The 26,673-nt window shown below is 48.2% G+C and overlaps 1 protein-coding gene across 13 annotated transcripts in view; it reads right to left on the reverse strand.

Annotated features, from left to right (window-relative positions):
• Positions 1-2,769: 2,769 nt before the first annotated feature.
• SYNE2 (spectrin repeat containing nuclear envelope protein 2) overlaps positions 2,770-26,673 on the reverse strand; it is a 324,338-nt gene continuing 300,434 nt past the window's right edge. For 7 of the 13 annotated variants that reach the window (XM_067028349.1, XM_067028348.1, XM_067028347.1 and 4 more), the window contains 17 exons: positions 24,534-24,696; positions 18,680-18,867; positions 18,019-18,169; positions 17,472-17,654; positions 15,962-16,099; positions 14,781-14,975; positions 13,972-14,254; positions 13,397-13,465; positions 12,350-12,489; positions 10,353-10,467; positions 9,436-9,638; positions 8,260-8,460; positions 7,176-7,304; positions 5,801-5,992; positions 4,961-5,044; positions 4,176-4,225; positions 2,770-3,894 (listed from right to left, as the gene is read on the reverse strand). In XM_067028349.1, the coding sequence (XP_066884450.1) occupies positions 3,672-3,894; positions 4,176-4,225; positions 4,961-5,044; positions 5,801-5,992; positions 7,176-7,304; positions 8,260-8,460; positions 9,436-9,638; positions 10,353-10,467; positions 12,350-12,489; positions 13,397-13,465; positions 13,972-14,254; positions 14,781-14,975; positions 15,962-16,099; positions 17,472-17,654; positions 18,019-18,169; positions 18,680-18,867; positions 24,534-24,696 (2,707 nt within the window). In that variant the 3' untranslated portion in view covers positions 2,770-3,671. The remainder of the gene's footprint in view (positions 3,895-4,175; positions 4,226-4,960; positions 5,045-5,800; positions 5,993-7,175; positions 7,305-8,259; positions 8,461-9,435; positions 9,639-10,352; positions 10,468-12,349; positions 12,490-13,396; positions 13,466-13,971; positions 14,255-14,780; positions 14,976-15,961; positions 16,100-17,471; positions 17,655-18,018; positions 18,170-18,679; positions 18,868-24,533; positions 24,697-26,673) is intronic. The other 6 variants (XM_067028351.1, XM_067028359.1, XM_067028354.1 and 3 more) reach the window with 4 other exon arrangements.

Genomic DNA, 26,673 nt, shown 5'->3' on the forward strand with positions numbered 1-26,673 from the left:
AAATTTCCCTCTACGGTTATTTTAATCCATGAAAAGAGATGGATTATTTTAGAGTTAAAAGAGACTTTGACGTTGCATGGTAAAGCAGTACCTTTCTCTTCAGCTGGTCCCTTTACATAAAGCTACTGGTGAATTGCACACGTTCTGGGGTGTCTGACCCACAGAAGGGCCACCAGTGCTGAAATCTGGCCTTCATCTACTGACAAGCTTCCTTGACTTCCCCAAGGTTTGCACTTTGCAGAGAAGGAGAGAGGGACCGAGATTGCTTCGAGTCCATGGTGTCTCCCGACTGTCAAGAGATGCAGGTTAGGAGCAGGTAATTGAGGAACTGGGTCAGAAACAACTTTTTTTTTTCCATATTCTTTTCCATTATGGTTTTTTTTTTTTTTTCTGGCTTTATTTTATTTTAAAATTTATTTTATTTATTTATTTTTGGCTGTGTTGGGTCTTCCGTCGCTGTGCTTGGGCTTTCTCTAGTTGCAGCGAGTAGGGGCTACTCTTCGTTGCGGTACGCGGACGTCTCATTTTGGTGGCTTGCCTTATTGCAGAGCACAGGCTCTAGGCACGCGGGCTTCAGTAGTTGTGGCACGTGGGCTCAGTAGTTGTGGCTCGTGGGCTCTAGAGTGCAGGCTCAGTACGTGTGGCGCACGGGCTTAGTTGCTCCGCAGCATGTGGGATCTTCCCAGACCCGGGCTCAAACCCATGTCCCCTGCATTGGCAGGTGGATTCTTAACCACTGTGCCACCAGGGAAGCCCCTCCATGATGGTTTATCACAGGATATTGAATATAGTTCCCTGTGCTATACAGTAGGACCTTGTCGCTTATCCATTCTCTGTATAAAAACCTACACGTGTGAACCCCAGCCTCCCACTCCATCCCTCCCCCACCCCCTCCCCCTTGGCAACCACATCTGTTTTCTATGTCTGTGATTCTGTTTCTGTTTCATAGATAGGTTCATTTGTGTCATTATTTTATTTTTCAAAAAATATTTATTCATTTGGCTGCGCTGGGTCTTAGTTGTGGCACACAAGATCTTTAGTTGAGGCATACAGGATTTTTAGTGGCGGCATGCGGGATCTTTAGTTACAGCATGTGGACTCTTAGTTGCGGCATGTGGGATCTAGTTCCCTGACCAGGGATTGAACCCGGGCCCCCTGCATTAGGAGCACATAGTCTTAACCACTGGACCACTAGGGAAGTCCCTGTGTCATATTTTAGATTCCACAGGTAAGTGATATATGGTATTTGTCTTTCTCTTTCTGACTTACTACTTCATTTAGTGTGATAATCTCTAGTTGCATCCATGTTGCTGCAAATGGCATATTTCATTCTTTTTTATGGCTGAGTAGTGTTCCATTGTATATATGTACCACATCTTCTTTATCCATTCATCTGTCAATGGACATTTAGGTTGTTTCCATGTCTTGGTTGTTGTGAAGAGTGCTGCTATGAACATAGGGGTGCATGTATCTTTTTGAATTATAGTCTTCTCTGGATATATGCCCAGGAGTGGGATTGCTGGGTCATATGGCAACTCTTAGTTTTCTGAGGAACCTCCATACTGTTTTCTACAGTGGCTGCACCAACTTACATTCCCACAAACAGTGTAGGAGGGTTCGCTTTTCTCCACACCCGCTCCAACATTTGTTATTTGTAGACTTTTTAATGATGGCCATTCTGACTAGTGTGAGGTGGTAGCTCACTGTCAGTCATTTTGATGTGCATTTCTCTAATAATTAGTGATGTTGACCATCTTTTCATGTGCCTGTTGGCCATCTGTATATCTTCTTTGGAGAAATGTCTGTTTAGGTCTTCTGCCCATTTTTTGATGGGCTTGTTTGTTTTTTTGTTGTTGAGCTGTATGAGCTGTTGTATACTTTGGAGATTAAGCCCTTGTCGGTCTCATCGTTTGCAAATATTTTCTCCCATTCTGTAGGTTGTCTTTTTGTTTTGTTTATGGTTTCCTTTGCTGTGCAAAAGCCTGTAAGTTTGACTAGGTCCCAATTTGTTTTTATTTCTATTGCCTTGGGAGACTGACGTAAGAAAACACTGGTAAGATTTATGTCAGAGACTGTTTTGCCTATGATCGCTTCTAGGAGTTTTATGGTGTCCTGTCTTATGTTTAAGTCTTTAAGCCATTTTGAGTTTATTTTTGTGCATGGTGAGGAGGTGTGTTCTAACTTCATTGATTTACATGTGGCTGTCTAGCTTTCCCAGCACCACTTGCTGAAGAGGAGACTGTCTTTTTCCCATTACATATTCTTGCCTCCTTTGCTGAAGATTAATTGATTTGACTGTAGGTGTGTGGGTTTATTTCTGGGCTCTCAATTCTGTTCCATTCGGATCAGTAACTTCTAATCACACTCTTTGTTTGGGTGGGAAATAGACAGTGGTGCTGGAAATGGAAAGCAGACGGCTTTGTCTGTAACGTTTGTTAAACACTATGTGTTAGTTCACTCTGGAGGGAGCTGGGAATACAAAAATCTGGGTGGAGTGATCCTTTCACGTCCACCTTCCACACTGTGCTGCCCTCATCGCCCCCTCAAACCCACACCTGTATAGGAGGGGTAATCACTTCCTGTACAGGTGTGGGTTTCTAGATCTCATAAGTTATTCTGTACAAAGATAAATAAGTAGAATATAAAGCTTAGCTCAAAATCTGTAAAACCCATAAATCCCCTCAAATATTTAAAAAATAATTTTTGCTCTATGGAAGATTACATGTAACGTTTAACTGCTTTGTAATATAATCTAGTACGACAAAAGTATGGCTTTTTTGTTTTCTTTTAATGAGAAACATCTGAGTTGTACATACCACAAACAGCTTCAAGTCTCTGGACAAACCCCCCCCACACACCTGTGGCCAAACAATTAAACAAAACCTGAAGCACCACTTTAAATGTGAAAAGTCTTATAAAATTAACTTACAAAAATGTCCCTATCAAGTCCTGTAGTTTGTTTGGCATTTACTGTACATTAGTCAAAAAGCTCAAGCTAAAATCCGATTTTTTTAAAAAAAAATCAAAGTTTACATTATTCATACAGATTCTGCATTGTTAAAAAATATGCACAAATAACCACATCCATGCAATATAATTTCTTTAAAAATTTAAAGCAATATAAAAGAGCAGACCTAAGTACTGAGCAGAACATTTTGGTTTTATAACCTGTAGCTCCAAGACTGCTGCTGATTGAAGTAAAATTAACTAAATATTTTAAATATGATTGTTTCAGTCAATCAGCCAAGGGTGCGTGTGAGAGTGAGGCGGGATCTGCTGGCTTGTCTCTGTAATATGTATTACGTGGTGAACACTACTGTTCAGTGACCATATTCACTACATTTGAATAATGTGGTTTGACAAATCAGAATTCACAAAGTGCTTGGCTCTTCAAGAAACTGCAGTTTCCAGAGACCCCGAAACCAATCAACTAAGCTTTGCCAAACTGCCCGGGGTGCTGGCCGCCCAGGTCCCCTGCCCTGGGGGAAGATCATTTGAAAGCTGCCCTGGGTCCTGAGAGAGCTCTCTCCGGTCACGCCCGGAGGGAGGTGTCCGCAGCAGGTGGTCCCCGGACCAATGCTCAGAGTCACCCACAGACTGGTCTGGGGCCGTGAGTCGGGCACCACGCAAAAAAGAGGCCGGTGGGTGTGGCGCTGCGGCCAGGCCGGCCTCTAGGTGGGGGGCGGCCCGTTGGTGTACCTCAGCATGGGGTAGAAGGACCTGGCAAAGTTGTTGGCCTGGGTGCAGCTGTAGTCCCCTTCGGAGGAGGGCAGCAGGCAGGCCAGCAGCAGCAGCAGCAGCAGCAGCAGCTGGAGGGGCAGGGCCGCCCTGAGCACCCGCGAGAGGAAGGGGCGCCGGGGCCGCGAGCTCTCAGGGCCGGCAGGGCTGGGCGTCCTGGCAACAGAGGAGGTCGAGAGCTGATCAGGAGGTTCCGGAGGCAGACCCCACTCCCGTGACCTGACCCCCTGCTTGCGTAAAGACAAACATCACGGGCTGGGATTAAGATGGGGCCAACGGCTGGGATTCAGCTTTGGAAGGGAAGCCCAGCCCTTTCCAAATGGAAGAAAACAAGAAAAGCAATTTTTCCGAAGGCCTTAAGAGTGGCATTGGTAAGCCTGCTGAGGGGAGGGGAGTGTGGGACAGGGAACCCATTGCTGGTGTTGTAATGCTGTTACCTGCTGGCTGTCTTGTTCTTGTCTTCCGTAGTTATCTCTGCTCTGAACTGCTAGATAAAAATAATCCAATTAGGAAACTGAAGATAGTTTAGTCCTGTCAGTGGTAAAACGTTCCTCCTTCTTAAATTATACGTCTTTCTTAGGTTGTCTTCCTGCCAAGCTTTTGAGCCTAGAGTAATGCATTTGAGATTACACTCCCTGAAGTAAGAACTAACTAGGGAGAGTTTCACGTTCCAGCCTGTTGACACGGAGAGATCAGGAAGCCCCTTCAGCAATGCCAGGAGGGCTCCCAGCTTCCACAGCCAGCACAATCCCGCTAGGGAAGAGTACTGAGCACAAGACAGCCTTTCCATTAGGTCTTTAAAAGTTTTTTTTTTTTTTTTTTTTTTTAAATCTTTGGAGTAAGCCGCTCTACTGACCAGCAGGTTGAAGCACAAATCTGTGCTGTCATGAAATACTGGATGGGGCCTTGGAGGCCCAAGTCCCTGTCATCTCAATAACTTTCAAGAATAACCAGTGTTGGGCTTCCCTGGTGGCGCAGTGGGTTGAGAATCCGCCTGCCATTGCAGGGGACACGGGTTCGTGCCCCGGTCCGGGAAGATCCCACATGCCGCGGAGCGGCTGGGCCCGTGAGCCATGGCCGCTGAGCCTGCGCGTCCCGAGCCTGTGCTCCGCAACGGGAGAGGCCACAACAGTGTGAGGCCCGCGTACCGGGAAAAAAAAAAAAAAAAAAAAAAAAAAAAAGAATAACCAGTGTCGTTCGCCTGGCAGAAGGGGGCTCTCACCTTGGCTTGGGGAGCTGGCACAGGTGTTGCTAGAGGCTCTCCGGCGTCTGCTTCGTCCAAGCTGGGCAGAGGTGAGTCTGGGTTCTGAAATCCACACCCCAAGAGTTCAGTTCCGGGAAACAGAAGGCTCTGAATAGTCTCAAGAGCACAAAACCATGGTTCCTGCAGGTCCTTCACTGCACCCCTCATCCCCTGCCACTGCGATCCTTCTAAAAGGAGGGGCTCTTCTGGTGCACTCACTCCCCCCTCTAACAGGGCCTTTCTCAGACGACGGGATGGAAACAAGGTGAGGCCAGCCACTTGCATTAAAAACCCAGAGCACACATTAGGAGGGGGACAGAAACAGCTGGACGGTGAGCTCGCGGTGGGGGTGATGTAATCACGTGGCCACATAGTCTGGGCTGCACGGGAGGAGGAAAGACACAAACTCTGGGATGGAGGGGAGGGGCCGCCCTACGTCTCGTGAGTCCATTTGTTCTGAGCTGGACCACATTTTAAGAGAAGAAGGTAGACAAATGAGAGGGTGGTCAGAGGAGAGTGACCAGGACAGGGAGAGGACCAGAAACCGTCGCGTGAGAACAGTGAAGGCATGAAGGCAGAAACGACGGAGGGACCTGGCTTGTTTTCCACACCCCAGGGCCACACTGATGGGTACCGTTGCGGCCTCCCTCTTACAAATGACAAAGCGGCTTTGGGAACTTGTTAGGGCCGCACAGCACAAAGGGGCGCGACTCCTCTCTGACTGCTGCCACGTGCTTGCGGCCTCCTTCCCCAAGCAGGGCTGCCACACCGCTTTCCCATTTGCATATTTTTATATTTAGAAGCTACAAGGGGACTCACCTGGCCTCGCTGCAAGGACACTAAGTCTTGGGACACTTGCTCAAGCAGCTGTTTGAGTTTCTTCTCAATAACATGGACTTTCTCTTCAGCCTCAATGTAGTCTTCTCTGTGGCCCTTGATAAGCAGGCTGCCGGAAATCTCCTGTAAGGAGTTTACTTGAGGTCGACGCTCCACTAGCTCCTTTTCCAGTTGCTAAAAGTAAAAACGTGTGTCAAACTGTTGCTTATCGAAAGGGAAGCTAGTGTGGCCGGAAGAAGCTTTCTCCGTGCCAGGGAAGCTCCAGGATGAGCGGTGGCTGGTAACCCAACTCAGAACCACCTTCTTCTACCTGCCTGCCTGTCCTCAAGCCTGGCATCACTTAGATAGCAAGTTGGTTACACTCTACCCTTATTTTTTATTTTATTTTATTCCTTCTCATTCTAAAGGCAATAGTGATGCTGGAGAAGTTAGAGGAAAGGAACGAGGTGGGGGTGGTGTGGGAAGACTAGGCCCTCACCCCCGATGGCAGGAAGTTGAGGGAAGGTCTGAAGTGGACAAATTGAGAAAGCGCAGCTTACGCGTACCACTGAGAAATATAAGGAATCAAGTGAATCTGCTTGTGCGGTCTTGCTCGATGTCTAACGTGGTAGCCGCTGGACAACGTGTGGCTACTGAACGTGATTAAAAGCTCAGTTTCAGTCACAGCAGCCACATGTCAAGTGCTTGGGTGCTACCACGGCTAGGAGCTGTTACACTGGACACTGCAGCTATGGAACATTTCCATCACTGCAGGAAGCTCTATTAGAGCTGCTCTGGACACGGGGGCTTTACGAAGATTTTAGAACAAAAAAAATATTTTTTAAGCGATGACCAGTGTTTTGATTAAATTTAAAATGTTTAAAAGTAAACCACATACAAATATATGGATAAAAATGTCACCTTGAGTGCAAGTGAGAATATATGGGTCTCACCTTGGCTTGCTGGTGAAATAAATATATGAAAACACAACTATCCTCCCAGAAGAAAGACTGTGTATGTGGCTATGGAAAACTTATACAGCTCATCATGACTGCCAGGTGACTGAACACCGTGTCTCCTCCCAAATGAGCTGTATTCACAAGGGAAAAATACTTCAAAGGGCCTTCAGTTTCTCAGGATCCTGCCAAACGCCTCCGTCACCGGTTCCTGAGAGTCTCTAAGACTTCCTGCTCTGGACCACGGCTCTTCGTCCCGGCACTCACCCTGCATCGGAATGGCGCAGGGGTGGTCAAAAGACACCAAGCAGAACACGAGGGCAGAACACCACGTGGGTGTTGTTTCCAGAAACGCCAGGCGAGGCCACCTAAGCACTGACCTCCTGAAGAGGCCAGTGGTAGCGCAGGGCCCCTAGACTTACCAGGAGCTCCTCCCGACATGCCTGGAGGGGCCGGGGGTCTGCCTCTGGGTCAGTGACACGAGCCTCCTGCCTCCGGCTCTCGGCGCTCGCTAACCACAGCAGCAGGCTTTGACTCAGCTGGTGAAAGTCCTTAAAAACAGCAGACGTCAGAGCATGTCCCTCTCTTAGACTGTGAAGGCAGGTGTGCTGGGAAGCAGCGTGCCACTGCTAATCCATCTGCTGGTCCTTATCCAGTGAATACGAGGGCCAGATTTAAACTAAATGCCAGGGCCCCTAAATGAGGGAAAGCAGGGCAGGAGAGCACTCGGCCCTGTCCCAGGAGGCACGCTGAATTCTGCCACGTTAGAAGTGCTGGCAGAAAGGTGGGGCTTCGGAACACCCCACCTGATATTACTAGGAAGAGCACACAAATTATTCAACACATCTGCTGGATTCATTGGTCAAGGGAGACACCCCAACAGGACAGACTGTGGCCCAAAGACAGTGCTGCATGGGGTTGCTAGTGGGCTCCTGTTTCCTAGGATGGGGTCAGAGCTCACCTGTTGGGCGCATACTGTGTGGCCGGTGCTGGGTCAAGGTTATATGCATCTAGTCCTAAAAAGAACCCTGTGAGGTAGGCCCTGGAATTATTCCCATTTTCCAGATGAGAAAACTGAGGTCTAGAAGGTGCAGGGTTTTCCCCACAGTCACACGGCTACTAAAACTACAGAGCTGGGTTAAACTGCTCCTTGTTCTGGGGCCAGGTCTCTTAACACTCTGCTATCCAGTGTTCCTGGCAAAAGGACAGACACAGGGCAATGTTGGTGTGACACTTCCAACCTACTGGAACGCTTGCTGGAACCCTTACAGTACGGGTGGGTCAGGGCAACACAGTGGGAATTGCAGGGCAAGCATCGGGTCTCTGAGGCAGCAGGTGGGCCGCTTTGGAAACAAATGGTAAAAGCACATGCTTCCTAACACAAACCGTATTTGGCTGCGCGAAAGCAGCCTGAAGATGATAAACATATCTCTTCTCCCGCCCACGTGGGCCTGGCTGTGCTCGGGACTGGGCCTTGGGCACCGGCTGGGTGCTGAGCCGCCGTACCTGGCACTGCATGAGCGACAGCCGTAAGCCCTCTCTCCAGCTCTCCACGGCGCCCTGGGCCGCGTCCCAGCGCAGCCGCAGCTGGCCGACTCTATCTTGGAGCTCTTCGGAGTCGGTGCTCTCGGTTTGCAGAAATTCCTTGCTGCTCACGTTGACAGAAACCACTAAGGCCTTGTAGGTGTCAAAGGCTTTTAGTATCTCCTACCGCAGAGGGAAAAGACTGGGTCAGGCACTCTGTAAACAGTGATGTGGGGTTCATTTTGAACCTCAGCGGGGAACGGATCTTCCAAACACTTCTCTAAGCCGTGGCCCGGCATACAAGAGCAACGTCGCCTGTCACTGGCTGGGAAGCCTCAGGTAAGGGAGCTGCCTTACAAGGTCACGACTTGGCCGGCCGGATGACTGGGCTGAGAGACAGGCCTGTCTCCCGGTGGACCAACGACACCGGAGGCATGAATAGACCCTGCTGGCCTCTGTCTGGCTTAATAACATTTCTGGACCAGATTAAAAGTCTTCTACATAAAGCACACATAGTTCTCCTGCATTTGCCCCAGAGTATCGCAGAAGTGTTATTCCTTAGGATGAATGGTAACCCCCGATATGTCAGTGCACAAAGTAAAACAATACTACAAATGTGAAGACTGCCTGGATACCCCCAAACTCCTATCTTGGGTCTTCTTGGGAGCCCAGGCTCATGTTCAGAGCACCCCCAAAGTGCAGGGCTCAAACTGCCTCTCCCCTGCTCCCTGGCTGTGTGGGTGACAGCTCCTAACTGCGTAGCAGAGTAACCGATCCGGCCGCAGAATCGGTCAGTAGGTGTGCCGTCCTCCTCACCCTCAGCACTCCACCCCCAGTCTTGCCTGCGTACAGTCTGGAAGGGTGTTTTTAGGCTGCATGTCCATGGCCACTGGGGGGGGTCCCATAAGAGTCTAGGGGTCCCTCAGCAGTCAGATGGGAGCCACACCTCCCCAGCACTGCTCTGGGCTTTGGGATCACCTGGAGATGCTCCTCTGAATGAAAATACAAATCTTCACCTGTGTCCTTGCCAGTTACAGAGATGAAGTGCGAGAGGCTACTAACCACACAGCGTGTGCGAGCCGCCCCCGACGCGGCTAGCAGAGGATCTGATGTGCACATGCGTTCTGAAGTCCTCTTCCCCTCCACGCCCTCACTCACCTTCAGCCTCTTCACTCGGAGCTCCATTTCCTGCATACCAGAGGGAGGCTTTGCCAGCTTCAATGTTTCCAGCTCTGCTTCAGTTTTTTCCAGCCACGTGGTGATGTCGCTGATATCGGAGTTCAGCTGCTGCAAGGTTTGTTTTATTCTGAGTTTACTGTGGAGTTCTTGCGCTTGGATCAACTCCCATCTATCAAAGGCACCTGGAATAAAAAGCCGCTAATAAAAAGAAGCAATAATGCAAACAGATTTCTCTGCTTCCAACTAATTCAGCGTTACAGTGATAAAATCTGCAGGGGAAGGAGCCTTGGGGTTTGGGGGTTATCACTTCCCCCAAGTGTGGAGCAGCACGTTTCCCTCGCTCTGGTTCAAGGCCTGTGCCGCTGCACTCTCACACAGGCCGGGACGAAGTAGGGAGCTGCTAGGAGGCCCAACATGTTGCCAAGGTGCACTGTGGTCCCAGGTTCAGCACTCCAGTTCATGCTGTATTTAAGGCACTCTCCCCTCTGTCCATGAATGATCAGGTCGATGCTATGAACTTGAATTTAGGCTCCGTTGAGTCATGACTTTTCTGGTCTCTCGAGGAGACACCCGACACAACTCTTTGATCATCATCTTTGTGTCTGATCTTCACATACAAGCGAAGTCATGCAGGTGAAAACAGAACAGACCCTTTATCATGAGGCTCATTTTGTCAATATTTAGAGAATAAATAACAAATAGGAATTTGTTCATAAATACAAGTCAGCAGATTCTAAAATAACATTGGCTGCCGTAGGCCAAGTTCAGCAGTTTTGGTGAATTATGTAGTTGGTCAATTCCTAATCAATGTTCTGTCGAGCAGTGCCTTAAACTAAATGTCCAACTAACCCAAAACACAGTCTCTACCTCATAACAACGGCCCGATTTAACTGTACCTGACTGCTGCCCCGTGAGAGCAGCCAGGCCCTCGTCTTCCTGCCGTGGGCCGCCGGTCAGGACTCTTGGATCTTCTTTGCCACCTTCAGTCCCTGGAGACAACAGCAGCTTTACCTAGAATGAGACGATTTTTATGTTACCATCTATACATTTTAAAGGCGTCTGAAGAATGTTTTGGTTCATATTAACAGGTAAGAAAATGAAGATATAGGAGCCCTTTCCTTCGAAGGGTAACTTGCTGGTAATACAGAGGCACTTCAGTGTATGGGTAGCATTTATAAGCAGCAGAGCTGATGGCAGAAATAAAGCTTCAGCAAAGGCGCAGGGGGAGGGGTAAGCAGGTAAGATGTCAATATTGGGAATAAAATGGCCTGATTTAATTTGAGGCTTCCTAACACTCCTCAATCCAACCATGCAAAAAAGACTTAAAAACAATCGTTGAGCTTACCAGACTGTTACTGTGTTAGCACTTTTACATTTGCACAGTATTTTACAAAATTTTAGTTGTCCCTCCCAGTCACTCTGTAGAGCTGGTTGGCATGATTATCACCGGGAATCGGAAACAGAGCACAAACCTGCCTCCTAGGGTCATTCATTACCAAGGGTTTATCTTTCACTGTACATATTGACTCTTGTGTTATCACAGAGCTGACTGGGCTGTTATCTCAGGACTTTCCAAAAATAAATGTATCTTTTTTTTTTTTTTAGAAAACTTGTGTTTTTTTGGATTGTGTCCATATGGCCTATTTGTGTGGAATGAAAAGAAAAAAACCAAAAAACCTTCCGATTTGGAGGTTGCAGACACACACACACACACACACACACACACACACACACACACACACACACACACACACACACACACACACACACAGAGCTGAGCTTTTGAAAGTGGCCAGGTAAGGAACACAAGCATAGTTACCGGAAGAGGCCAAACCACATGGTCCTGGTTGCAAAGCAAAGGTGAGGTGCTGGGGGCTCTCTCTTCGGGACCGTCAGGTCTTATTTGGCACCACAGAGGGACAGATTAAAAATGATAACTGCTTGCTAAGCAAGAGGAAGAGTTTCCCAGTTGGGCACGGGCAACCCATTATCAGATGATTGGGGTCTGACCGTGTTTAGGCAGAACCTTCTGCGACTATCTAGCAACACGCACGCCTCCACACGGAGGGCACTCGGACAACTCACACCACTTCCGGTTTCTCTCAGACCCTAAAAATGTGCGAGACGTCCTAATTTCACCTTGCTCGTCACTAATTCTCTGTACTGAGAATGATCTGGGGCCAACGTTAAATGCTCCGCAGGCTGGCCCGCAACAGCTGCGTAGCCAGAGCGTGGCAAGGGCTCCTGTTGCCCGAGGGACGTGCAACTAAGAGGGAACAGCCACTGGTTTAACAACGACGACACACCATATACAGTAGTGACAGCAACAGTAATGGTGACCACTTCGAGGGCCTTCTTTATACCTTCATACACAGTAATCCTAACAACAGTTATGTAAGGTAGGTTTATCCTCAGGTGAGGAAGGCTTACAGAGGCAAGGTGAAGTGTTGATGGTCCCAGAGCCATTTACTGGTCGGGCAGGGAATCAAAGCCAGGTCTACCACTGCACACTGTCAAACCTTTCTGAATAGGAAGTCACAATTTTCTGAATAGGATGTGTAGTCAAGGTAAAGATATCAAAGGTTTGGGAGCGCAGGAGCAGCTCAGGAGGGCCAGCACTTTGTTTCTCCGCCGTTTGCACGATGACTGACTCAACCGTAATAATCCCTGTCAGAGCGCATCAACACTCAAAGACGGTGTTTGGCCAGACAGCTATCTCTAAGTCTAGTCAGCTGTGCCGGAGTTCTCATGAAGTATGTCACCACGGGAAATCCAACCCAAGATATGCCTGGGGAGTGAGCACATACAGCATACACCCAGGGCTCTCTCCCTTTAAATATTTTAACTATTACTCATGCACTTGGGTTGTGCTCTCAGTGGGGTCAAGACTTACGTAGGCTGGTTTATAAGGGGTGCTGGAATCGGAAGGCATGGGTTGGACGTTCCTGTCACCTCCCATTTGTTTGTAGCGACGCTTGCGGCAGGGAGGGCTGTCAGGAACATGCCACGAGTGGCCTTCAGAAATGGATTTACCTGAAACAAAAAAATAGCAAGTGACAGTCCACTCTCTCCAACCAAAGCATTCGTATTTAGTTACACAAAAGAGGTCATGGGTAACATGGCATCAGGTTACAGTACAACATGAGTTCTGCAGCTTTCCTTGCAAAGCATGCATGTTTGCAAAATGTCAGTATGTCCCAGAAGGGAATGAAATGAGACTCATGCACTGAGCGACACCGGGCCTTCACTAGATGGGTTCACAGTGGAGCACAACAAACACAGGATCTGCTGCGGGATGGGCGGCCTTTTGGAGCCGGGGGCTCTAGCGGTGGGGGGCACTGGCGGCAAGGCCGGGTTTGGGGGCCAAGAGGACTGAAGGCCTCTTAGAAGCGAGGGAAGAGTGAACATCAGGATGGACTGGGGACCAAAGGGCCGCTCGTGGCTCTCCCCAACCACTGCAGGTGGGGATGGGGCAGGGAATGAAGATCACAGCTGCAAGTCAAGGAAAGGGAGGTGTCTTCTCCTGCGGCAAAGGCAACAGTACCCTCACCCCCCCCCACCCTCTTCCCAGGAAATCACCGTAAGCAGGGTAGTAGCTCTAAACCAAGCCACCATGAAGAAAGCCTGGCCCATGCCAAAGGGCTTGAGTGAGATGGAGAGAAAAATAAAAAATTTAAAAGGCACCTGAAAAATTCCCTTCTGCACAGGCCTGAAGGGGAGGAGAGGGATGGCGTGGAGACTGCTCTGGTCTGGGAGGGTTTTGTATGGAGCACGAAGCTATGTGTGAGTACGGCAGTGCAAATACACCATGACACAAGGACCAAGGCGCATGGTGTCCACAGAAGGCAGAGGTCAGACATGACACGGGAGCGAGGTTTAGGATGCAGCGTGCACCACAGGACGCTGCCATGTTGAGACGCATGCACGGGCAGGGGCCTACCAGAAGACGCTTTCAAAGTTTTTGTGGTCATTTTAAGATATGCCTCAGGATTTTCAGGGATTTCTACATCTGAAAAAGAACAATGTCATTTTCCTCACTGCAGGCGTCTGTAGATGAATGCCCAAGTATTAAGTTAAAACAGTAGAAACATTGTCACCTGGGAGGAGAAAAGTGACTACCCTTTATCTGTTTTATTAAAAAGCTTTAAAGAACCAGAAGGATTTTTTCAGTTAACTCCTGACCGTCTGAAGCAGCGGCACGGGAGGGGAACTGCGTAGAAAGGACAGAGACACTCAATCTACTGATAATCTGAAAAACTCAATTGAAAAGGCCACTGATGAACCTCCCGTCTATCAAGAGCCATCAGCAAACGGCCTTCATGTCCCAAGGTGGACTTTATTTTTCCCTTTCATTCCACCAGGAATAGGAATGAGCCAGCCCTCAGGTAGGTCAAAGGCAGTCAGGACAGACACAGGAAGCCACGGGAAGTCTGGGTCAGCCACAGCCTGGACTCTGGCCACTGAGAGCTGGCCGTGTTGCTCAGGTGCTAAGGACTAAGCCATGTGGGTCCATACCTGACAGCGCACTGTAGTATGGGCCCTCCTCGTCTTCTTCGTGAGAGGAGGAGCCCCCCACGTCACCTGTGTGATCCCACTCCAGAGGGATGGAATCCACGCTGACAGGGGTCTCACAGCCGGAGCGCTCGGGCCCCGGCGCCGGGGGCACCAGGTGACAAAGGGACTGAGGGGACGAGGGCTCCTCGCTCTCTCTCCTTTTACGCCAAGAGTCGTCCTGGATCTCTCTGGGGTCTTCCACGTCCGTTTCATTCTCAGAGGCTTCCTTTTCATCTTCCAGGCCCTAGAACGGGGGTATCCAGTTTTCAGAATTAACCACTGGGAACTGGCAGCTTCAGAGTAAGTATTGGCTCTCTATTAGTAAGTGTGGAAAGAGCACCTTTCAACTCAGCTTTTTAAAGCAGACTCACAGATACAGAGAACAAACTAGAGGTTACTAGTGGGGAGAGGGAACTGGGGAGGGGGCAATATAGAGGTGGGGGACTAAGAGGTACAAACTATTAGGTATAGAATAAGCTACAAGGATATACGGTACAACACAGGGAATACAGCCAATATTTTATAATAACTGTAAATGGACTATAATCTTTAAAAATTGTGGATCACTATACTGTACACCTGTGACTTATATAATACTGTACAGCATCTATCTATACTTCAGCAAAACAAAAACATAGTTGTTTTTTTTTTTTTAACCATAGAATAAATCACTGTTAACCACGCACAGGAAGTTTCTCAATTCTTTAGAAGTGGAGTCAAACATCAACTTCGGGTGGCCCAGCAGCCCCGCGTGAGGGGCAGTCCCTTACCGACGCGTGGGAGGTGAGCCGCCGGTGGAAGCGGGAGACCCTGCCAAACACCTCCTGGCAATAGCGGTGCAGTTCCTCCAACTCATCCTCAATCAGCACGGCATCCAGGGGCTCACTCTTCTGAATGAGCTGCTCCCCAAAAACGATGAGCTGATCAATCTTGTTGGTATTTAATGTAATTTCCTGCTGGAAACCCTATTTAGAATATGAGAAAGAAAGGATTTCAAACTCAAGCTTCATCCGTTTTTAACTAAGTGACTCCAAAGATTTAAGAATTTAAAACGATCACACATATGTATTTTTTTCTTCCCCCTTCTGGGCACTGACTTTTCCAGTTAAAATGGTTCTGAAGGTCTGACATGGATGAACCTTTACTGTCACTGGGTGTGAGGGACAGACCTTGACTTACTGATGCTTGGTAGAATCAGAAAACTTCCCATAGTAAGTCTCTACTGGGCATTTCTGCTGACACAGTAATAATGCTCATTGGTGCCGTTATACCATGGAAGGCGAATTTCCATTTCTCAACCTCATATAAAATTTAGCCAAGGAGGGAATTATAGTGCAATTAAAGTGTAGTACAGATATTTGTGACCGTGGGAGAGAAGATACCTGCTCCCAGTCACACTCTTTTTTTAAATGAGAGGTCTTTTACTTTTAAAATTTATTTCTAAACTATTTATTTATTCATTTGGCGGTGCCGGGTCTTAGTTGGCGGCATGTGAACTCTTACTTGCGGCATATGGGATCCTGTTCCCCGATCAGGGATCGAACCCGGGACCCCTGCATTGGGAGCGTGGAGTCTTACCCACTGGACCACCAGGGAAGTGCCCTGACCCCACTCTTGAGAGAGTTCCCTCCTGCTACAGCCTACAGGTGGCACTCAGACTCACGTGCTGGAGGAACAGCATCTTATGAAGTTCCGTCTGGAACCACAAGAGCGGTCTCCCCTTGGATGATTACATACGACAAGGAGAGTAAAGGGCCTCGTTCCAATACCCCTTGACTGTAAGGAACAGTATCCTTGCTTGTGATAACCTGGCAGTATACAGGTGGATGCAGTCTGGCTGCTCTGACACTTCTGGAACCTGCTCTCAGGGTAGCAGGGGAAGTCTGCACTTGGCCGGCTCTCCTCGGCCTAGGTGCACTCTTTGGGGAGGAGCTAAGGAAGCAGGCCTTACGTTCAGCTGGCGCATCTTGTCGTCGGCATCGCTCTCCGAGAAGTGCTCCACGTTGGTCAGCTGCAGGTCCATCTCCGTCAGCCACACCAGAATGCTCTCCCTGGTCCCCTCGAATTCTTCCCTTTGGTTGGTGAAATGCTGCGAAATGGTGAAAAAATCACGTTTGAACGGGAGTTCAGGCAGACAGCAAGGTCACTCTCAGAAGAGGGGAAAGGGAGCCCAGGGTACCCACGGAGGCCCACACGGCCAGGAGCCTGGGGTCTGGTCCTGGCTGTGGGATACCAACGAGCCCCCTAAACTTCTCTGAGTCTCTCAGAATCTGCTGGTAAACGAGGCGTGGGAACGCTGACCGTGATCTCTAAGGTTCTTGCAGCATTTGAAATTCTGTAATTCTCTCGTCTAAGTCAGTGATTTTCCCAGTCTGTCCTCTGAGGAACACGCCCCTCTCAAAGTCCAGGCCAGGCACTTGCCTATTTTCAACTATTAGCCTCCTGTGGGAGCTTCTGCTTGACAGAAGGATTTAGTAGCTTCAGGATGGAAAAGTATTGATCTCGGGGTTGAGCCTGGACTAGTGCCCCATTTGCCTTCACTGATATAATTCCGAATGTATTTCTTCAAAAAAAGAAACGAGGCCTCATGGGTTACCACCTCGTAGATGGGCAGCTGATTCTCAAACAAACAAGAGTGCCCAATGAAGGTTTAGGCTGGTCACAGTCAAATCGAGTCAGCAGGAGATAAAGAAATTAATGCAAGGGGGCTGTGGAAAAGCTAGCCCATTTCTTCCTGAGAGGGTTAAACAAAAAACCCAGATTTTCCTCTTCTTAGAATGGTTTCAAGAGTGCTCTGCCTTAAGAATGGAAGCAAGGATTAAAATTACTTCCTGTAGCCACAACCCACACCGGTCCTGTCAGTTTACACCTGGACTCACAAAGGTTGACATATGATGTCTTCTGAATCACAGAAATCTAAGGTGACGGTTCACACCCCAGAATCAAACCCATCGTTTGAGGTTAGACAAGCTGCTCTGAAGTTGGGAGAACTGTCACTGTCCCCAACCCCCAGTACAGAGCGTGGGGCTCTGTCTGTTCCCTCACAGTGCAAGAACCAACGGGACACACAAAGTCCCAGACTAAGAGGTACCTTCGCCAGACCCGGTGATGGCAGCGCCCCAGACCCTGGGCAGTGTGTGGGCTGACGTGACACCCTCAGGGGTGACAGGAGTTGAAAAAAAGCGATGTGATGGTAACACAATCCCTTGAATAAGCTCTGCCTGAGAAGCCTATTCCGAGGCAAATAACTTCACTTAAGAAAAAAAAAAAAAAAAGAGGAACACTTTTTGGCAGCTTTGGGCTTAAACAAAAGGGAAGGCTGTACTGGAAGAATGTCAAGACAGCTTAGGCGTCAAATGAAATCTTCTACCCGCTGCTTTGTTACAAGCCTGACATCACGTATCAGACCCCCTCCACCTCCCCACTATCTACAAATGAGCCGGTGACGTAGAGGAGGTTACTCGGAGTCTCCGCAGGATGGCTGTGACCCGCTTCTGGAGGCCGTCCCAGCGCTGGTTGCCCTCGTGCACCATCTGCTTCAGTTTGCTGGCCGTGTCGGTGCGGTTCTCGCGGGCCAGCCGCCGGTACTGCTTGTTGATGAGCTCCAGCTGCGTGAGCCTCTCGTGGATCTGCCGCTGGAAGGCCTGTGGCACGGGCGGTGGGGGGGTGGGGGTGTCTGTCAGTGCCATAGCTGCAGGGCGCCGGGACACCCCTTCCAGGCCCCAGACCACCTGCCTCAAGCGTCCATCCCCCAACGGAATGGCCACAGAGGGCTGGCTTCACCCGTTCTTCTGACACTACTGAAGAACAGACTTTCAAGTTCACGGCTGCGGTTGGCATAAATCGGTAATGCCCCTAAAAGCCGCTGGAGCAGCTGCGGGTGGGCTGGGGACTGGGCGGCCGTGGCCAGAGGTGGGGAAGCCTGCCACTTACGGGACATCATTTAAGCCAGCCCCAAGGCCGCCACATCCTCGGTTAACAGGACCACTGGGCTGGGGAGACCTTTACCTCAAACCTCTTCAGCTCTTCTTTGGCAACAGTGTACAGCACCTCGGAGGAATTCGGGCAGGCCGCTGTCCTCTCGGCAGACTTGAGCCAGTCCTCGAAGCGGGAGTAATCATCTAAAAACTTCTGCCAAAGCCGCCATGTCTCCTCAATTCTAACAGGAGGAAAGCAACTCAGTACAAGCCATCCATGTCAAGCCGAGCTTTTACATGGCTTTTTCTCCCCCCACTGGTCCCAGTCCCAGCCCCCCTTGCACTGGCACTAAATATGTAGGGGGAGAGACCCTGCTACCCCTTCCAGGAAATAACCGGAGACATCACTTTGTGGTCAGGACACCCCCCTTCTGGGAGCGCCAGGCCCCTCAGAGCTCCTGCTTCACAGAGATCACCCAGCAGGAGACAGGCATCCTCCACTACTTAGAGCTGAGACACATCAGCACAGTGGCCACCCGCTGTTATACCCCAAGACACAGGAGGGGCTGGGGAGAGACATGACCCTGCCTGTATTCTCCTTGAATGATCCCCTTATAAGGACTGGCCACACCTACTGAGCCTTCCCCGCCAATACTTGGCACGCCCCTCAGTGAAGCTAACAGAACACAGTCACTGTTATGGAGGTCAGTCGGGAACACCCAGTCGGCATCCGGGAACAGCTCGGTCCTTACTTCATCCGCCGCTCCATGGACATGGCGCAAATGTTCCTCCAGCGCCTGTCCAGGCTCCTGGTGGTCTGCTGGACGGAGTCGCACTCAGTCTCGTTGGCACAGGCATCGGAGTCGTGCAGGAGGACGTCGCAGATGTTAAACACAGACTCCACCCCTGCACTGTGCTGTTCTATGTCTCGCTGCAGGTCCTACAACGATGGGAGAGTAGGAAGCACTTTGAGGTGCTGGTGGCGGTAGTGGGAAGGTTCCCCCTGACCCTTCTTCCAGCCCGGGGGGCGCACGGTCCTGCGTGCATTTCTACCTGGGACTCGGCAACACAGGCTGAGTCTCTCTCACCTTTGGGCAGCCCCTGTGCGACAGTAACTGACACAAGGCCTAAGTGCGGGCCACAATGGGATTGATTTGTCGAACTGACTATATGAGGGGGTAGAAAGAGTGGGGATTCCCTCCCCTGAGAGCCCACTCCCCCCAGACTCTGGGGAGGCATGCGATCTACTCCGTACCACCTGATCCCAAGGGCCTCCAATTTAGACTTGGCTTTGGGGAGGTCTTCCTTGGAAAACTGACTTATCTTCAACAGGACCTAAAACTTCAGCAACAGAAACTCTTAACCTTTTATGGGTCACAGAATTCTTTAATCTCCTAAGACCTCTGTACTATCTTCATACACCTCTACCCCCCAAACTGTGCTCGCAGCTGCACGGTGTCCACAGCCTCCCCAGGAGCCTATCCTAGGGCTCCATGGGCCCAAGGGGTAGAGACGCTGCCCTCCAGCTGATGGAGTCCGGTCACGGCTGTAGCTCGGGGAGGGGGCGGGGTCTCTGGAGTCTTGTCCCATGATGGGGAGAGTGCTACTGATTCAGGAAAACGAAGGGTCACCAAGAAAAACATGCACAGTCATAGGAAAAAAGTGGAAAACTTGCTTTAAGTATAAACATGGCATTTTCAGTTATCACCCAGGGAGTGTTTCTTCTACACACAAGGGCAGGGCTGGGGGGAGGGCGAGGTGAGGTGCCTGTTTGTTTTGTCATTCTGGATGAGCCAGGCCCTCTCCTGATATCCAAATTCTGTGATGAGTGACATGAGACCACACCACTCATCTTAGTACCCAAATTACACTGTGAAATAGACAAAGTTAAATAAGCTGCTACTAACTATACAAGTTCCCTGGATTCAACATAGTTCATTTTACAGGAGGGATTATTTTATAAACAGCGGCTGCCACTGTGTACAGAAAAGCAGCATGAAGTTCATTCCAGGTCACCTCAATATTCAACAATTTTGGAGATTATGACTGGAGTACTAGATAGGACTAATGTTTTCTTACTTTTCTCCTGATAAATGCACATTTGGATAATTCTGTGTCCAGGTGGAAATGAAAGAATAAAATGCTAACACTCAAGTTTTAAAACAAGCAGTTCTCAACACAGATCCTAACTGATGAAAAATGAGCACCTCAAAGTTATATTCAGAAGAAAATGTGCTTTCAGTTTGTCACCTTGTGTGTCCTATGAAGAGAGATGTGCAGGTGATTTTTTTTTTTTAACATCTTTATTGGAGTATAATTGCTTTACAATGGTGTGTTAGTTTCTGCTTTATAACAAAGTGAATCAGTTATACATATACATATGTTCCCATATCTCTTCCCTCTTGCATCTCCCTCCCTCCCACCGTCCCTATTCCACCCCTCTAGGTGGTCACAAAGCACAGAGGTGAACTCCCTGTGCTATGTGGCAGCTTCCCACTAACTATCTAATTTACATTTGGTAGTGTGTATATGTCCCTGCCACTCTCTCACTTCGTCACAGCTTACCCTTCCCCCTCCCCATATCCTCAAGTCCATGCTCTAGTAGGTCTGTGTTTTATGGGGTGATTTTTTTTTTTTTTAAGCTTTGCAGTCTAGGACAAATGTCTGAAATGCTGCAATGGGGGCAGTCATCTTGGGGTCAGTGGACTAGCTTTATAATTAATAGGTTTAAATAGAATTCCAGGTTTAAGAATTCTTACCTGTTCACAGAATTGCCACAGGCTTTCCTAAAATTTACAGGTATTGATAAACAACCTTTTTAACTTCTTTTTGCCAAAATAATAAATAAGGAATCCTAACGCTGGTGCTAAATAAGTAATATTGACAATCATCATTGAAAAATGGTACCTGCCCCTGACCTCACCTGGTAGGGTTGGGTAGGATCTGGTTGAAAAGCACTGAGAAAGTCTAGTCTGTGGATAAACACGAATGCCAAGTATTTTAATAGCCTCTTTGCAGTTACTCTACATTTTTTACTCAGCTTTTATTGAATGAAACAGCTAAAGAAAACTGATTAATATAAAGAGTAAACGATGGCAAGAAATGAGCTCTCTGATAATTTACAAAAGACCATGAACATCTTGGCTAAAAAAGGAGTCCAGAGTTTTTCAAAATTTCCAAAACAAACTTCTAATACACCACAAAATGGCCTACTGATACTGTAGCATGAACTGGTTAGTTGTCTTGTAAAATATAAAGTAGTGGACCATCTTTTAAAACACAAACCACTGAAGTACTGGACAAGTGACATTTTGCAAACTGAAATGATCCCACCACTAGTAGCCACTGAGGCCCGAGTTTGCACAATGATTGGATTTCAAAAGTGTTCAAAAGCAGAGACGAATCCGGCTTAAGAAACAACGTAAAACAACGTGAAAGACTTTTGCCAATGGTTCTGGAAACATGAGTGCCTGTTGACTTTGTTTTTCTGCTCCTGAGGAGGTGGCACAGAGCACTGACACTGAAGCACTGAAGCTGGGCTGAGGGAAGTTGAGGATCAGTGAGAGGACGTGGGGAGAAACAGGAAACCAGAGCCGAGAATGCAGCCAGGAAGAATGAGAATACAAAAGGAACTAGAAGAAATGAGATACAGAGGGGAAAAAAGGAAAACCAGGGTGAGAAGGCAGAAAACCATGTCGTGTGTTGTGGGAACCCAGGCGGTGGCCTCCAGAGTGTCTCCATAGGAGGGGCTGGGGGTGTCAAGCAAGTCCGGCAGGGTGGTCCTGGGCAGTGGATGGGGCTTTGGCATGAAGCTGACTTGGCCACTGGGGAGGCGACTACTGGTAACTATAGGGTGTGGGGGTAATGAACCCCCCAAGCCACCATCAGGGACCCCTGGGATGCCTGGGAACCAGGCAACCAAAGAAAACTGGAGAGAGATGCTGGAGACTCAATGAAAGTGGTCCACGGTTTAAATGTGTCACGAGGTGGCCACCATTTCCTTTGCATTTTGAAGATGATCTATTCTACAGGAATAACAATACAACACGTATTACCTAAGGAGTTTCACATAAAGAAGAGAAGCAAAAAGGACTTTTATAAGGTCTGACCCCTTCTGCACCAGGCCCCCAAGGACATTGTAATGAGGGTCCAGGGACATCATGGCACTTTATCACTTTTGGGGCCTGAGGGCTTTTGCAGAAGGCACTACTAGATGATCCCAAGCATTTGGGTCTTATTTCTGGAAGCAATCAAGCAATTTATTATATTTAAATCAGTGACAGAAACACAGGCAAGGTTTTTAAAAAATGGCCCATAAATAATTATTTTCTGTGACACATTTTCTGTTTGTGGTGGAGCACTTAAGGTCTAGGTTTGGTTATAATTTTGTTTTTTTAATAAAAATACTACAGGTTTCCTCAGGTCATCTGTGGTAGGCAGAATATTGGCATCCCCAGAACCATGTCCTTATCCCCAGAACCTGTGACTATACTAGGTTACATGGCAAAGGAGAATTAAGCGTGCCAATCAGCTAACCTTCAGATAGGGAGATTATCCTGGATTATGTAGGTGGGCCTAATGGAATCCCAAGGGTCCTTAAAAGTACAAGAAGAGCCAATCAGAGGGAGAAAGGCTCAGAGAGATGCACCGTTGCTGGCTTTGAAGATGGCGGAAGGGGGCCATGGGCCAGGAAACGCCGGCAGCCTCTAGGACTTCAAGCAAAGAAATGGATTCTTCCCTAGAGCCTCCAGAAAGGAAAGCAAACCCGCTGACACCTTGACCTCAGCCCTGTGTCAGATTTCTGACCTCCAGAGCTATAAGATGATAAATTTGTGTTCAGCTGCTAAAGTAATCTGTGACAGTGGCAATAGAAAATTAAGACATCCAACTTCTTCACAGCAAAGTGGTCCTGAATACTAACTCCATAATTTTTTTAAAATAAGAATTCCATGATGGTGATTCTAAATTCTATAAATTGGAAACCTTCAAATCAACCAGACTGAAATTATATACCATTTCAGTATAGGAACACACATGGCCAAGAGAATGGCAGCTGCTCCAAATTGTACACTCTTGGGAATAAATGCCCTGCAATTTAATGATGTCTGGTCACACATCAGATTTATAAAATGTTAACACACATTATTAGCCCCTGCCAAATTTAGCCAGGGGCTCAGCTTTTGTTCTATTTACCTGAAAAGACTCACCAGTCAGGGTAAATGGTTATTTGTGAGGTCTATGAAGACACTATTCAAAAAATTCAACCTAATGGATCAATCTTGCAAATAAAGCTGATAATGTTCAGTAGCCCTTTACTGATAAGGGCATTAAAATCTCTGCAGTGTCCATTAACATGGTAGCTATATCAATATTCATTTCTCCACAAAGCAAAGACAGAATATAGATGACCTCAGTGAAAAAGACATACTTAAGTTTCTGAGGCTAAGTGGAAAAACCAGTATTTTTACTTTGCAGCATTGCTAAATCATACTAGTTTGAAAATCAGAGACTAGGCATTATTCAAACAGTAACTGTAATAGGATTAAACAAAGACCTAAGTCCAGAGTATTACCAAATACTTAGCGCTGTTTCATGGTAGCATGAGATGTTGCTTATTATCATGAGAAGGACTGACCTGACCTCAAGAGAATTTATCATCAAGGGGTGGCCTTCTGGCCTTGATAATCTGATGGAAAAGTTTCAGCCCCCCAATTCTGTCTCCAAGCAGCTGGGATATGTGAGTGAATCGCCCCGGTGTGTTGACAGACAACAAACACCAAGGCTTTGAAGGAAATATGAAGAAAACAGCCACAAGGCTGTGAACTTGGTAGAGACCATATTGCTCATATGGTTAAAACAGAATCTGCTCACAGGGCTGAGAAAAACGAGTGAAGGAAAGCTACTAAAAGAATAATATAAGCTCAGCTATTTTAAAAATAAAGAGTAGCTCAGGCACTGCATATGAGAATGAGCATGTAAACGTGAGCCCATGGAGGGTAGAAGAGTGGATCTGACAAGTCAGTGAGACCAAAAAGCACCCGCCAGGTTAGGGGCAGGATTCGGTTGTGTTCAAACTGTGGAATTTCCAGGGTTGGCTAAGAGGGGCTATAAATGATGACACAAATGCACAGAACATTGCAGGAGAGGCTTCCTAAGCTATTGGTCCAAACGTGCTCCTTCTTCCCCCACCCCCTGAACGCCCCCCTTTTCTTGAAGCTCTATCAGACCCATCAAGTGTTGTCCCATGAAAACCTTCTTTGGTTGGAAAAATTACGTTTCTTTCAATTCATTGCCAAAACTATAGTAATAAAAACAGAGATTAAAAAAAAAACCTTATTTACCACTAAGATTAAGGTCTGCATCTTAAACATTATTCAAAATAGCTCACAAAGAGCTACATGAATGGTGGTGGTGGGGTGGGCACTCAAGAGATGGATGCCTCACACCGCCAAGGGCATGGACAGGCAGTCAGCTTTCTCTGGAAAAAACATACCAGTATTATGAAACGTGAACCCACTAAAATGCACAGCCAGTGCGGGGATGGTTTGCATTAGCAGACCCTGTGAACACCTAGACTCTGACAAAAGCCCATTCTCACTTCCCCACCTGCTGTTCAGCGAGCCTCTTCTGGATCTCTTGATCATCACAGACATCATAAACCACAGGCTTAGAAAGCTCAGACTCAATCCGAGCCAACCAGGTGCGAAGGTTGCTCATGTTTTTGTCTAACTGCTGAATAAAAGCGAAGGTCTCCTTCAGCTTCTTCACCCTAAACATATTTGCAGCAAAAAAGAGGTGGAAAACAAAAGCACAATGTTTAGTGGTGAGAAGAATGCACACATAAGCGTGTTGGAGGTTAAAAAGTATCATCACTGGTTACTGATTTTATAGCAGGGACTAATGCTCACGTCACCAGATAAGAGTTTTTACAGAATATGGGACAATTTACAGAATTGCTGTTCCGGCTGATTTTCAAATGGACTAAGAGTTAATCTACCCATGCAAGTATGAAGTCCTATCATTCTCAGGGTGGGATCCCCTGAGACCTAGAACATCTTTCTGGGGCTCCAGAGGAGATAGGAGATGCCATTTCTTTCTTTCCAGGTTGAGATCACCCCATGTGACTTGTCCAGTTTCTGTCTTGGGTATCACCAAGATCACAGCAGCCAGGGACCTTTCCTGATGGGTAAAGATGTTACACACCTGGCTCATTGGTGGTATCTGGCCTGTGATGCTTCTCATGGGACCCTCTTCTTGAGCAAGTACAGAGCATGTGCCAAATCCCACCACGTCGAGCCTGAGGGGCTGGGGGTGCCGTACACATGGAACCAGCCCATCCTAGGGCAGCTGTCTCAGCGAAAAAGGGAGGGGTGGACACATCATCTACAGGCACAGTTCCAGGTCCATCTACCTGACCAATCTGCCTGGCTCAGCGTGGAGTGGATCTGAACTAAGACACGTGGCATCAGTATACACGGAGAGCTCCCGGGCACGCCAGAGTGCTGTCACAGGGAAATGATGCAGGGGCTCATCAAAGAAAGAAAGAAAATGTGAAAATCCTCAAGCAGAAGGAGTGAAGGCTTGTTCTGGTGACCTCTGGGCTTTTTAGTTAATCCCAGAGACTTGAAGTAACAGCTACAATGGAAAATTCCCACTTACTGATACTCATGTTACAAAGTGCTATCAGAACTGCATCCCACGGTACCGGAAAGAGAAACTGGGGCACTGACTCTAACTCACAGGAAGTGCCCCACCTTCCCTGACAGCAGCATCTCTTCCTTGACTGCCTGTGAGCAGCTTCCTGCTGCCCCCCTCACCCTCCTCCCAGCTTCTGGTTCTGTAGCTGAAGTGTACATCAAGTCTGATTCTCGCTCAAACTCTTCCACAGTCCTCGCCTACCCTGACATAGCAGTTTAACGCCCTGACCTTTCTAGTTCCTCAAGCAGTCAGTGGCCTCTCTGCCTCCAGCCGTGAACTCTGCAAAGTGGCTCCCCTCCCTTCTCCTGCAGCTTCTACCACTGTTCTCTTCGAGATCAGCTGGGGGCCCCTCGCCCACGTGCTCCTGCAGCTCTGTGTCTGCACCCCTCATTGACTGTGCCCATCTGGACAGAGCCCACACCAGCCAGGCTGCATGGGGCTCCATCTGTGTGCACAGTACACCCAAGACTGCCTGGTGGCCAGGAGGTGTCGACAAGCATTTGCTGAATGAATAAATGTGTGTAATAATCCACTCCATGTGATTATTTAATAAAACCACAGGGTTGTGTTTATTATTTAACTAAACCAGAGAGATTTGAGAAGATGGCAGAAGAGTAAGATGTGGAGATCACCTTCCTCCCCACAGATACATCAGAAATACATCTACACATGGAACTGCTCCTATAGAACACCCACTGAACGCTGGCAGAAGACCTCAGACCTCTCAAAAGCCATGTGGAGGAGAGGCTCTTGGTGCTCCAGCCAGGCATCATGGCTGTGCCACTGAGGTGGGAGAGCCAACTTCAGGACACTGGTCCACAAGAGACCTCCCAGCTCCACGTAATATCAAATGGTGAAAATCTCCCAGAGATCTCCATCTCAACACCAAGACCCAGCTTCACTCAACGACCAGCAAGCTACAGTGCAGGACACCCTATGCCAAACAACTAGCAAGACAGGAACACAGCCCCATCCATTAGCAGAGAGGCTGCCTAAAATCATAATAAGGCCACAGACACCCCAAAACACACCACCAGACGTGGACCTG

This window comes from Kogia breviceps, chromosome 3 (assembly GCF_026419965.1).
Source record: "Kogia breviceps isolate mKogBre1 chromosome 3, mKogBre1 haplotype 1, whole genome shotgun sequence".
NCBI classification, from domain to species: Eukaryota; Metazoa; Chordata; class Mammalia; order Artiodactyla; family Physeteridae; genus Kogia; species Kogia breviceps.